The sequence below is a fragment of the Phasianus colchicus genome, chromosome 16, assembly GCF_987193195.1.
Source record: "Phasianus colchicus chromosome 16, bPhaCol1.hap1.1, whole genome shotgun sequence".
Taxonomy (NCBI): domain Eukaryota; kingdom Metazoa; phylum Chordata; class Aves; order Galliformes; family Phasianidae; genus Phasianus; species Phasianus colchicus.
The window spans coordinates 8,102,449-8,116,343 of NC_143451.1; the positions used below are offsets into that span (position 1 = coordinate 8,102,449).

The following is a 13,895-nucleotide window of genomic DNA, read 5'->3' on the forward strand; positions in this document are numbered from 1 at the left end:
TTCTTTCTGTTCAAGCCCTTGGAGTTTTTAACATGCAAAAGCTCAATTAAGGAATCTTTGAGGGTTGAAAAATAAAAATTTGCTAACTGAGGAAAAAGCCAGAATTCAGGTTGAAAAGTGATGATGTAGATTTTTTAAGCACAAGACCACTCACTTTATTTTTCATCCTGGCCTGGGGCTGAGACAAAGCTGGGTTTTGAAGGAAGCTGTGTTTTGTGTGGACACTGAAAGGCTGAAAATCGCAATGAAAACTGTAGTGATTTGGATAGGGCACTCCAGGAAGATGATTTGATATTTATAATGCATGTATCTCTTTCATATGCTGTGAGGCAACCACCTCAAACCAAACCTTTCACAGGCTCAAACAGGTATCAAGTTGGCACTAAACATAGCTGGCAGTGGGAGACAAACCATTCTCATCTGATTAAATTTGAAGCACATTGTGTTATTATTCAGATGCAGACATAGCCTTCCTTATAAAAATAACACTCAATCAGAGTTATGTAGGTGTGTTTTCAATCAGGTTGTGTATGGGCCATAAATCCTCTCTGGTAGACCGTGAGGCTGCCAAGGTGCTCTAGATGAGCTAGGTGACCATAACCATGGGGACATCTGCCCACCACAGCCCACACTGCCGTCCTGTGGCACAAGTGGCCTGAAAGGCTGATCTTTTAGCTGCTTTCTTAGGGCTAAGCAGAGATTGCATGGTTCCCTGGCCAGCTTTCAGGCCGTGGGTTCTCTGTTAGTAACGTCTGGTCCCATTGCCAGCGCTGTAGTCAGAGATCTCAACTTGGGTATTTCCACCAAAACGCACTTCAGGAGAACTGTGAGAAAATCTGAGTGGGGCTTGAGAAAGGTCTGCAGAATTGGCAGATATTCTTGTTGTATTTCACATCTAAATTCAGCTGCATGGAAGATTGCCCAGGTCGGAGCTGTGAACTCTGGTGAACAGGGATCTGCTGCTTAGATCTCTCTGAGTCTCACCCTGTGTCTCCTCACTTTTGTGCTCTAATACCTTTTTTTTTTCCTATAAAACCTCATTATTGAGCTGTCGCTTGAAATATGACCTCATGTGACATCCCTGCTGATATCATCAATACCTACCAGAGACTTCAAGTTAAAACTGAGAGATGAGGACTTGGTCAGGTTGAGACCTGGGACACAGGAAAAAAAATAGCAAGGAAAATAAGCCTAGAAAAAAAAAACTATTAAAATTGGAGTAGATTAAAGGACAAATACCTTTGGGGAGGAGTTTGCTGAGTGTTTCACTTCTAATTGTACTACACCTCTCAGACCAAATTTTCTTTAAATTTTCACAGCAGTCTGTTATCAGCATCAAACTGAGCTAAATTAGCAAGTTGGATTCATTACAGCATCCAAACAAATTTCCCTGGGCTTATTATGCCTTAAGGGCTTGATACTTTCCTGGCAGCCTCTTTCAAATGACCCTTTCAACAAACACTTTATAAGCTTGGGTCTACTGAGCATGAAGATTTATGTGAGAGAGCAGTTATTTCAACAGATGGAAGTTCTCAGATTCACTGGAAAAGTAATTCAGCATCAAGTACACTGTTAATTTTTGAGAAGGACTGCACTGTATGATAGTCTTGTATTATTGGCACCCACTGTAAAAGATAAGTGCTTGCTTCAACTCTGTCTTTTTCTGCAGTGAGTGCAGTTCACGCCAGCTCTGTTCCAGCTTTGTGCAGCATTTCATAATACAGAGTTTCTCATAAGTCCTGATTCAGCTTTTCACTCTTGCAGAATGCAGTGTTTTTCATTAAGCTTCAGCCCAGGCTCCCCAGAAATAACAGAAACTGTGCAACTCTACCAGGCTATCCGTCAAAACAGCCAACTCACAGCAATATGAGTTGATTTGCAGCCATGCTGTCTGGCTTGCAGGCAATAGAACGTCTTGGGCAAGCTCCCTGGTATGGTATGGAGGATGCAGAGCCTGATAGGAAATCTTGTGAAACAGAAGAGAGGGCACTGCTGTTGTGGCACACAGTTATTTGGCATAGGTAAAAGCATACTTGATTGTCAGCCAGTGTTGCTACCAATCAGATATGAGATTATTTCATGAAGAGGCTGATTTTTCAGAGATACTGAGAATTTTTTCTTTTTTAACAGTTGCTCTGATGTTGTCAGCTTAACTCCATGACACCACATGCATGCCATGACTGTCTTCTAAGGCATTCTGCACAACCTCCAAAGCTTGTAAAAGATTGTTGCAGCTTATACCATCCTGAAGACCAACACAGAAACGACTCCTTTGGGCTGTCTTTGTGTTTTTACCCCATCTGAAATGTGACAGTTGTAGTATGGCTGATTGGATGAATGAAATTCTACTGCTCTGCCATTTTTCATTGGGCTTTTCAAGACCTAAATATTTCAAGATCTAAAACTGTTGAAGGCTCTGTGTTTGTCAGGTCAAAGTAACTCAAACAACTGCTTGTTTAGCTACCATTCATTTGAATGGAATGCTCAGTTTATATGTTAGATATGACTGTTGGCTGTTGCTGGTAGTATGCAAATAGCATATAGAACGTTGAAGTTAGCATATAGATAATGAACAGAAAAGCAATTAGTTAATAAACAGAGAATCAAGAAACAGCTTAAATGCCACAAACAAGGACTTTTATAGTCTGTGATGCAATAAACTGAAAATGAACATCTGTGCCAGGAACTCAAATATTTACTCATATTCTGTCTGCTGAAGTATCTAATGCTTCCTTAACAAGAGATGTAAAGCACTCACCTTCTAAAATAATATCCTTAAAGAAATTAGTGGAGCAAAAATGTGAGTGCAACAAAGTTAGTTTATTGTATTTATTGCACTGATGTAGAAGAATGCTGTTCAGTAAAAATTATCCTCTAAAAGACCTTGAGGAAATGGAGCAGATGGTTCCATGTGCTATCCCAGCTACGCTCCAAGTAGCTTTATAAATACTCAGAGTAGTAAAATGTGTTATGTAAAGAAAAGAAGGTAAAAGATTGTTTTTTTTGTTATTATTCTATTCACAGCATACTTACTATGAAATTCTAAAATGTAAGATTGATTTTTTTATTTTTATTTTTTTTAATAGTAATAATTATTATTATTTTTGCACTAGAAAGGTTTTACACTGAAAATAATAGAAGGGTTCAACGTGCCTTTCTTGTAGGACCACTTTTCTTTGGATTTCTGTACTAATACACTTGGAAGGATGAGGGAAAAAAGCAGAGTGGGGTGAAACAAAGTAACCCCTGTGCACCATTTATTCATGATATGCAGTGTCTTTCCTAAGCAGCTCAATCTCCACAGACAACTCTACCTGCCGACGTTTTAATGGAGAAAACAGTCGGAGTTCTGAGGGACCTCCTGTGCCTGCACTGAGGAGCTGTGCCTGCATCACCAGCACAATATGTTCTGGACTCCCTGGGCTCTCCATGCCTGCACAGATTGGCCACACATCACACGTGCTTTGAGTTCACAACATCCAGAAAATAGTGAGCTGGTGCTGCATGGGGCCATTCAACTGAAAATCTGTTGGGTTACCGATAAAAACAGGATTCTGCCATCAAAGTGATAGAATTGGCAGGTAAAGGGAGTAACCATTCTAGGAAACCTTTGTAATTTTTAAGAGTCATCCATCTGCAATGTTCAGGCTACAGAATCTTGGCATTTGCTCCTCTGCTCTAGTTAAATACTGTTTTGCTCCTTGGCTCGAATCCTATTTCTAGAACAGGAAATAGCATCTCTCTGGTTGTTTTTTTTTTTATTGTTTTTCTCTCAATCTGTAGCTTTGTTATGGATCAGAGCAAGCCAAGGGCCAAAAGCAACTTGTAATCTTTAGCACATGCTGATTTTTTTTTTTTCTAGACATACTGTTCAGTAAGGAAATAAACTAGAAAGGGGTGAAGATGCAATATGGTGCTAACTACCCTATTTCAGCACATTAAATATACAAATTTGTACTTTTCTCCAACTAAAAATAACACAGATTAATAAACTCTGATATTGTGTATTAAATAGAGAAATCTTTATCATGAAATTCTTTACGGAGAGAGTGGTGAGGTACTGGAACAGGCTGCCCAGGGAGGTTGTGGATGCCCCGTCCCTGGAGGTGTTCAAAGCCAGATTGGATGGGGCCCTGGGCAGCCTGGTCTAGCATTAGGTGGAATGGTTGGTGGCCCTGCATGTGGCAGGGGGGTTGGAGATTCATGATCCTTGAGGTCCCTTCCAACCCTGCCAATTCTGTGATTCTGTAATTATGCAGCAGGAGAATGGTATTCACAGTGGTCTTCACTCTAGAGTTCATTGTTAGGGTGGACTTGGACAGTTTGGTGAGTGGACTGAGCACACACTTAGGACACAGACTGGAGACGTATCTTTGAATGTCATCAATTCATTATGAGATTTAGGACCTGTTTTTAAAGTCCACGAATTTCTGTTTTGGGGGAAGAAGTCCAGATTTAGACATGAATTTGTTTATTTTTAACAAGGTTCAAGGAGAGCAGCTCTAACCGGTGTCAGTGCTCATTGCTAAGCAGCTAAAAATGAACTGCCAAACTTCAAGACAGAAAATTAGGTGGCAGTTTTGAAGTGGGCTTCATCTTCCTTGCACTTTTTCATCTATACAGTGGTGGCTGAATGGCCTTGACCATCTTTGCAAAATGGATGAGTGAGATCTGCAACCAAAAAAGTAATACACAAATAATTATTGCTCTATACAGAGTATTGACCATAAATCATAACACAATACTTGTAGAAACAGATCCAATATGTCTTTAATAGTATTTGGCAACTATATGTCATTTTACATTCTTAAGGCTGTGTACAACAACAGTTAAGAGAGCTGAACATCACCGACACATTCAACAAATAGAGACAACCACACTCAGAAGTGATTGGCATCAGACCACACAACAAATTCACCACTAGGATACAGGATTTCTGATACAAAATGTCTTGTAACAAACATTAGATCCCTGGTTCTTAAACTCTTGCAATGCGCAGGCAGTTATTTTTCATCTTGTGCCAGCTTTCTTTCCTGCTATATCAATTTGGAAGATGTTTAGTTACTAATATTACCTTTCCCTGCAAGTGATGTATATCATTACCATTGGGATACTAGGTAAATAAACAGAAATAAACAGAAAAACCATCCCCTGCTGCATCACTAGTGGCTGACAGTCTGTTAGACGTTGTTGGGAAGGCAGGCACTGTTGCTATACTTAGGAAAACTTCATTTCGCTGCATATTGCGTAATTCTGGATGTCCATCTCAATTGTGAAAAAGTAAATTAATATGACGTATCATAGCCCGTGGAATTGATTGTTTTGGCAAAAATTCACTTAATCATGATGCACAAGTGTGTGACAGTTGAAATGCAGCCGGATAGGCGCAGTGTCATCCTGCAAGATGGGCTTAACTCACAGTGAAACCCTGTGATATAATTTTTGTTGTTCTGGAACTCTTCCTGAGATCACTGTAGGTTCTGCAAGTGTTGCTTATGGAATGTCAGCCAAGAAGCACGCATCATGGGCTCATGGCTGCCCAGCAGAAGCCAGGGGAGGCGGCAGCGCACCATCTGTCTCCGCTCAGTCACCCACAGAACTCTGGCTTATGGGGCACATGGGAGTTTAAAAGGCTCCTCGGGTCCATCAGCAATGGCAAACCGAAGGGATGGCACTTAAAGGAGATCAGCCTGGTCAGGTCTCCTTGTTGAATAACTGAATGAGTCATTATAACTCTTCATAGCTAGGGAAATATTCTGCTGTCAGGAATGTGGTTTATCAAATAAGCTCATGTAAGCTTCCAGGTCTGATAGGAGAAATAAATGCCTAAGACAAGTTCACATCCTTCTGGAAAATCAGCATCTCTTGAATTGAGGAGACTTTTCTCCCGGCAGATCTGCCACGTTCCCACCCGCAGGGCAGCTTTCCTGCACAGTGCATCAAATGCCCTTCCAGCAAACGTGCTCCTGCTTCACACAGAGGTCATCCAGGCTTAGAAAGAGGCTGTTTTGTCAGCCTGCTTTCGCAACGCATTTTGGCAGCTGGAAGAAGGAGAAACCAGTAGTAAGGGATTAGTCAGCTCTCTGCTGACCGCTGCCAAACACCAGCCAGCCCCGGCAGTCATGTCCAGGACAGAAACGCGGCACGGGCGGGGGGTGATGCGCTCCGAGGGATGCGGACCCCCGCGGACAACCCTGACGATCCACAGCGCGGGGGTCACGCGTGATTCCGCCCCGCTCCCCTCACGGGGCCAAGAGCCTCCGGCTCCGCTCGCGCCCGCGGGGCTCCGCGCCCCCGATTGCCCTCCCGGGCGGGCATCGGGAGCCCCGGCCTCCCCTCACGCCCGGGGGCCGCGATCCCTCCGCGCCGGGATCCCCGCTCCGCCTCAGCCCGGCGCCCCACGCGCGGATCCCCGTCCCGCGGCGCCGACAGCGGAGCGCCCGCCCCCGCCCTCCCATGGTGCCCCGCGGCGGGGGCGGGCGGCCCATGTCCGCCATCCCGGCATGCCGCGCGGCCGGGCAGCAGCCGGAGCAGCAGCGGCCGCATCCCCTCCCTCCGCCGCGAGCCAGCAGCCGCCCGCCCGGCGCGAGTGAGGAGCCGCCGCCCGCGCCTCGCCCCCTCCCTCCGCCCCGCGCCGCTGCCCGGCCGGCCATGCCGTCTCGGGCAAGGTAATGAGCCGCAGAGCCCCGGGGTCTCGGCTGAGCGGCACCGGCAGCAGGCAGCACTACCACCCGCGGGGCTGGAATGACTGGCAACCCAGGTGGGCAGGGCGGGGGCCGGGGGGCCGCCGCCGGACCCGGGGCGGCGGAGCGGGGCGGCGCGGAGCCGCTTCCCGAGCGCCGGGCCTGCAGGGGCGGCGGGGCGGCGGCGCCGGGCCTAGCGGGGGGCGGGAGGGATTTCCGGGTGCGCCGCGGCTGTCACCGCGCGGCGGGGCCGGAGCGCGGCCCGCTCCCACGGGGCCCTCGCGGCGCTGCGGACGGCGGCGGCCCCGCGGTGCGATCCGCCTCGGCGGGGGCTGCGGGCTCGGCCCCGTGCCTCCGAGGCCGCGGCGGTGCGTGGCGTGCGCGGGGGGGGGTCGCGAGCCGGGAGCGGAGCGATGGGGCTCGTGCGGTGCGCTGCGTTCCGCGGGGTGCTGGGAGCTTGTGCCCGGAGCTTCGGCTCTTGGTGAGCGAAACTGAGAGCGCTGACATCTTCAGTCGGGCGTGGAGCGTGCGTGCCGGGCCTTGCTGCTTCTGTACAGCTGATGCCGTGCGTGTGCGCTGGTATTCTGCCTTCCTGTGTTAATAGCCAGAATCCTTTTGTGGAAATCACGTTCCTTCGAGTATGTTTTTTTCTTTCTTTTCTTTTGGTAATGGGGCTTCTTCAGTGCGTTTGAAACTGTGCGTAGTGTGGGATCCTGCTTTTACAACTGCCAGCAGGGAACGTTCAGGCACTCTGTGAGGAACGTGTCCGTGTGCCTGGCGTGGGGCACTGGGAGGTCTGCGAGCTGGGACTTCAGTATTGCTGCTCCAGGAGCTGCCCTGTGCTGAACAGCCAGCAGCACTGTAGGGCTGATGTCCAGTTCTTAGTGCTGTATGTGGCCTGGGCACTTACGTTCTGATTTCTTGTTATGGAGCTCTCTGCTCAAATAACTTGCTGTTTTTCCTCGCTTAAGAGGTAGCAGTCCTCATTGGTGACATTGTACAGCGTCTTGGTCTTAGTGAAGAGTTTTGGCATGTAAGCAGATTGGACTCCTGCTCCTGACCTCCTGCCTCACTTCAGGTTTGCAGCATAGAGCTCTGGTGTGTAACTGCTCTCCTGGAGGTCCTCTACAGGAGCTGGGGTGCATCCCTGCAGTGGATGGCGTTGATGGGTGCTTTCTGGTTGGACATAATAACTTATAACAAGTGTTATTTTTTAGCCTAAAAAATGTCTTGTAGTTTCTAGAAAACAGGCTGTGTCCAACAAACCTCTGCCTTCAGCATATTCAGTTGTGTTAGGGGTAGAAGTGAGAATGTGACTGCAGAAATGTTTTGTCTGCTGGTACAGCAGCTCAAGAAATCAGTCCCACATCTCCAGCTTTGGTTCCTTATGCTGCTGTGTGAGGCATCCTCAGCTCTCAAATACTGTGCTGCTGTAAATGACATTTTTAAAATAATTATCCAAGAAGCCACTGCAGAAACAAATCTGAAAGCAGCAGAGAAAGTGTAGCAGGCATGGGGAACTCAGAGGGTGGGCAGGGGTTGGTTCTGCTTCCATCAGGTTGTGCAATTGGGGCTTCTGTAGAGAAATGTGTAACACCTCCTTACTGACTCTGCCCCTTGTGAGAATTTAACTTTCTGTCCTCTCACTTATTAGGAGTTTTCAGCCTGGTGAGAGAACCAAGGAACTAGAAGTGTTCTCATGGTCCCAAACACAGATCATGTTTTTTTCTTTGTGTTACACCCACGGTTTCTGCATCTCACAGTTTCAGCTTTGGCTGTATGGAACCTGTGAACTTCACTTTAAGCTCAGAGTAGAGTAAATCAATCTCCATTGTTTTTAAGTAATTAATATGGGCCATTGAAAGGGGATCTGTCACATAAATCTATCTGTGAGTTTTTCTCCTTTGTTAAGCATTTTCAATGTGCTCTTGGACAACCCCCAGTATGGCATATATGCAAGTATAGTTTCCTTCCTCTTCCTTGCTCTTGATTGTTTTGTTTAGCACAGGTGATACTGCTGTAAGTGCTTGCTTGCAGGGTTTGGAGGAGGGAATGCATATGGGTAAAATAATGAGAAATGTTTCAAGTTGTTTGAGGGGGGAGAAAGGAACTCCTAATGTTTGGGTGTGTATTATCAGGTAAACTTTGTTGTGGTGCATGCATCAGTGTGCGTGTGTAAAAATGACCAGAGTGATTTCCGTTATAAGCCTAGCTTCCTCTCAGTTTCTAGTGATGCTAATAAGTGCTGGGACTCAGGGTGAAAACAGTCTGAAAGTTGGAGCCCAGGTGCTTCTCTGAGAGAGCTGTTTTCAATTAGAACTTGATTTTTTGATTTGCCTGCATGAATGCTGTCCTGTCTGTTAATGCACGTGGCCTGGTCTTCCTGCAATGTGTGTGCTGGTAGAGCTGTGCACTGCAGAGGAAGGAGTTGTGCTGATGCACATGGATGTGTCAGTGTGTGCACTGTGGTATTTCAGACTCCGCAGTAGTAGCAACACAACAGTTGGGTGTGACAGAAGTATGAAATGGTTGTGGTGGTTTTTCTTTGCTGTTTTTTTTTTAATTTGTTGAAGAGATCTTGTCCCCCTCTGGTGATCTTTCCAGCTTTGTAGACTGTTGATTCAGTGTAGTACTAAAGACTGATTGTGTAGTGGAATAAATAATGTCCTTCCATAGGAACTGCTCTGGGTGGCACAACAGTTGGTATGAACATCATAGTGCTCAGCAGGAGCACAGGTGTGGGACAGCAGCTCAGGAAGTGCACTGTGCCAAAGCAAGAAAGGGGCATAAGACTTGAATTAACAGCATTTCTGACTCTTTTGCAGTAATACAGGTTAGTGGGAGGAGTACAAGGAGAAGTCGTTCACATCTGATAAAAGATCTGGAGGTGGCTTATTAGATACAGGTTCAGTCTTGGAATTTGTTCTTGAAAATGAAGTGTAGGCTTCCCATACAATGTAAGTCAATGTTGGCAATCAGTAATTTCTGTTGTTGCAGTGCCAAACTGAGGGACGTGGTAGATCTCTGTCAGTCTGGACATCACAAGACAATAAAATGTGATTCTCCTTCCAGGTAGCTTATAACCTGAGCAATGGAGTACCTGTGTTTAACCTGAAACAAAACAGGAGGAATTGGCACAGAGCTGAGAAGCTCATCAGAGCAAGCAGGTTGAAAAAGTGATATTTGGAGCAGTGCTTTTCCCGTGACTGTAAAGGGCAGAGGTGTGTCAGACAGCAAGAATTAGTGCTGTGTGTTAATGTAGTGAAGGCATGGGTGGGGGTTGTGCTGTTGGAGTCAAGCTGATAGCTAGGGAGTGAGCTGCAGGGTCAGTTCTGAGGTGTGACTATGAAGAGGTCAGGGGAAACCTCGGGAAGAGGTTCGGAGGACTGTGCAGGAAGTGCTGAATGGGAGTGGGCACGGCTCTGTACTGGTAACAAGTAGTTCTGGATCTCCTTTCGCATCTGAGTTCACTGAATATGCTGATAAGGCTGAGGAGGTATGAGATCAAAGAGCTTTTTTGGGTGTTTGTTTTTATTGTAAAATGAGGGAGCCTAAGTTTGTAATGTGGAAGCCTTTGTTTTTAATGTGGAACCAGAGGAGAATGAGATGTGAGGAAGATGAAAGAATGCGAAGTGTGTCAGTGGGAAGCAGAAGGAGCTTGGAGAGCAGACAGTCCTGCAGAAAGCAGCCATCCCAGAGCTGCAGTGATCAGCTACACCCAAACATGGCTATCGGGTGGCCTATGGGAAAACATGGAAAGAATGCACATATAGGATAGGTCTCTCTGACGTTCTCTCCTGATGTCCATTGTAGGAGAGCATTGGTGAGCTCTGTGCAAGAAACGAGTGCTGCGGAGCTGAGGGACCTGAGAAGCGGCTGTGGGTGCTGTCCAGCAGCAAAGGTGGCAGAAGTGCAGCAGGAAAGAAGAGTTGTTAGCCCCGTGTTACTACAAGAGGGGTAGATGCAGACATTGGTGTCTTTGTTGTGCTCCCTCAATGCAGGCAGCGGGCTCAGCCAGGCCGGCGGCTCATCTCATTGCCTTAAGCAGTGCTAAAAGAACATGGCGAGAGGGGATAGTGCAGAATGGAAGAGGGTTGTCCTCGCTCTGTGAAGCTGTTAATTTGAGTGGTACAGTTGCTCTGTTTTAAGTGGATAAACATTTTAAATAGTGAAGAATTGATGTGCATGATAGCAAAAATAAACTTGGCAAGTAGAGCAAATGACCAAGGAAAACTGACCAGCTTACATGATAACAGATACAGTATGTGCGTACAGAGTAAGACACCCATGTCGAGTCTGTACTTGGAAATACAATCAGAATAATTAAGCATTTTTTATCTCAAAATAATATCCATATGGTATAGTCTCCTGACAGAGTCACAGATAATGAATACTATGCCAGATTGTCTGTAACAAGATTCTCGGACAAAAGTTCTGAAGGTTTCCATGTAACCAGAGAAACAATATATATTTGATTGACCTATTTTCAGATTCCATAAAAAGACTTTTTTTTAAAGCAAATTGTTCTCAGCCGTGCTTCCTTCAGTCTCACAAATTGGTGTAGTCAAATCTTGCCGATATGTTTGATAGGAGGGGTGAACTTTTCCAATTGTAAGTGTGTAGGTTTCCTCTTGTATGTCCGTGAAACAAACAGAATTTCAATAACCTTTCTGAAGGAACTGTAGCAGCCATTTCAGTGTATTTAGGCAGGTAAAAAAAAAAAAAAAAAACAACACAGTGACTCCGCCACCACCCTGGTCAGCCTGTGTCAGTGCCTGACCACTCTTTCAAAGAAGAAATAGTTCCTAATAGCCAGCCTGAACCTCCTCTGAACTTTCTGATGTCACATTTTTGTACTTCTGTTCACTTGTACACACTACAATGGCTGCGTTCATACTTGGCATGTCTTCACTTCTGTGATGATGTCAGTGTATGTAGCTGATAAAGTGGTCTTTGCATGAACAGTTGGGTAACGGAATCTGGTTCTCTGGAAAGCAGTATCTTTCTGAGGAGTGTTATTTTTGTTTTTTTTCTTTGCAAGGTAAAGAAATGGCAGAAGCTGCCAGTTATTTAAACTGCATGCTTACTGTAGTGGGGAAAATGTCTTCAGTGGGAACTGCTGTCTTGCGATGTGCAGGAAAATGGCACATTTTAAATAAAATCTTGCTCACCTTTAGCTGGTTGATGAGCTGTGCACAGCGAGCTTGCAGAAAGCTGTCCCCAAAGGCAGAGCTAACCAAGTGTGGAGTTCTTCCCAGGGAAACAATAGGCTGGTGCACTACACCACAATGGAAAATCTTACAGAGTGCTGACAGGCTGTTCTGAGAACATGTGTAGTCCTTCCATTGTTTGGGGTATGAAATCCTAAAAATTGAGCACAGGCTGATTAAACATACAGACTTCAGAGCTGCAGGCTTCATGCTGGACACTGGTGGATGGTACAGCCACAGCACAGTTCTGTCAGCCTGTTTCATTGAAAGGCAAAACCAGCTTGAATCCTCTCAAACTGGAAGCCCCTTGGGGTTTCAGGGCAGGGAGTGCTGGGAGCTGTGGAATTGACAGGGAAGTTGGAATGTGGTGTGAGTGGGGTTGAAGTCCATATCATTGAGGAAACAGTGCTGAGTGTTGTTGGTCAGTGTAACTGCGGTGAGTGCTGAAGGTCCAGTGGCAGCTGTGTGATCCCAGCCCTGAGCAGAGGCTCTCACTGGGGTTCACCTGGCTGTGGCCACCTGTTCCACATAGCAGTGCTGTGCTGCCCCAACATACACTTCCTCAAGAGTCATACTGTCTGTATCCAGTGGTGCATTGGCTTACAGGGTGAAAGGCACGTGTACTTTCCAGGAAAATCCATCGACAGCTTTTTCCCTGTGGAAGTTTTAGCTGGGATCTAAACTTGATGCTTCAGATATAAGGGCTGGAGTACCATTTCCTTCTTTTGAATCTTATTCCTAGTTGGTAGTAGGTCGTCTTTTAACATTCTTAAAGGGTTAAAATACATGGGAGGTTTCTTCAGTTGTGTTTACAGATGTGAACTGCCATGCTGTTCTCCTTCACTTGTGCTGAGGAGCTGTATCTGAAGACACCAAGCCCTGGGGACGGCTGGGGTGCCACCCACTCCCCAGAAATCTTCAGCTGAGATTATTGTTCCTGGTTGGCCTTGGGATGTATTTGACTCCTTTTCCCTGAGTTTGGCTATGGCTCTAATACAGTGTTCTTTTTAGAAGTAAAAATAGTTTTTCCCAAGAACGTGTGGCATTTCTCCATATGCAGATAGTGGTTAATTCACAGGAATGAAAAGAAATCATACATCCTGCTTTTTGGTAAATACTTATGTGAGCTGTCCACAACTTGAGAATTAGATTTAATAAAGCCCTCTGTGAGTAACTTCAGTGGTGAGATGGCAGTTGCAGCCAGGATGTACAGCATTCTGCCAGTTCTTGCCTTAGAATGGCTATGGTTTTACTGGTTCTTGTGTAGAGTCTCTGGTGTTGCTTGTAAAAAAATAAACTTATAGTCATTAGTTGAATTAAATTCTGGAATCTCATGCGTATGAATATAATACATTGAAGTAACTGTGTTTAAAACCCACATCACTTGGTGTGTCCAGTGAGAGCAGGCATGATGGTTCTTGCCTTGTTCCTTACAGGTTTATTCTGAGCTATAAATCACCTTTCTGATATGAGTGGTCCAAACTTCATGCAGACTTATATGAAAATCACTTACCTGCAAGCATTGTTCTAAAGGATAACAGTTCTTAATTTACGTCTCATCTTTTTTCTGTAGTACAGTCTGTGTTCTTGTTTTGCAGCTTTTGTTTTACAAGAAGTTAATACGTTTTTCCTACATTGATGATCAGTTATGTGCCATTAACACCTGTGTGAGTGGGGTTGAAGTCCATACCATCTAATAACCAGTGCTGTGTTGCTCAGTGGGGCCCATAGTGTGTTATGTAAATGTTTATGTGTGGATTAGTGATGGCAGTGCACAGTGTGAAAGCCTAGCTGTGGTACATAGCTATACCTTGCTCTTTTGTTTGTTACTTGTGGAGGGAGTTTGTCCTCCTATCTCATATAGGCATCTAACTGAAATACGTGGCAACCTTTGACACAAGGTGTTGGTACTGGAATATTTCCTTTGCATGCTACTGTGATAATCAGTTCTAATCCCAATGTGAATTTGAGGTCACTTCCTAAAGAGTAGGTTAAATGTGCA

At 45.6% G+C, this 13,895-nt stretch overlaps 1 protein-coding gene across 2 annotated transcripts in view; it reads left to right on the forward strand.

Annotated features, from left to right (window-relative positions):
* The first annotated feature begins 6,506 nt into the window (after positions 1-6,506).
* SMG1 (SMG1 nonsense mediated mRNA decay associated PI3K related kinase) overlaps positions 6,507-13,895 on the forward strand; it is a 59,325-nt gene continuing 51,936 nt past the window's right edge. Inside the window, exon 1 of one of the 2 annotated variants that reach the window (XM_031606861.2) lies at positions 6,507-6,760. In XM_031606861.2, the coding sequence (XP_031462721.1) occupies positions 6,672-6,760 (89 nt within the window). In that variant the 5' untranslated portion in view covers positions 6,507-6,671. The remainder of the gene's footprint in view (positions 6,761-13,895) is intronic. The other variant, XM_031606863.2, reaches the window with a different exon arrangement.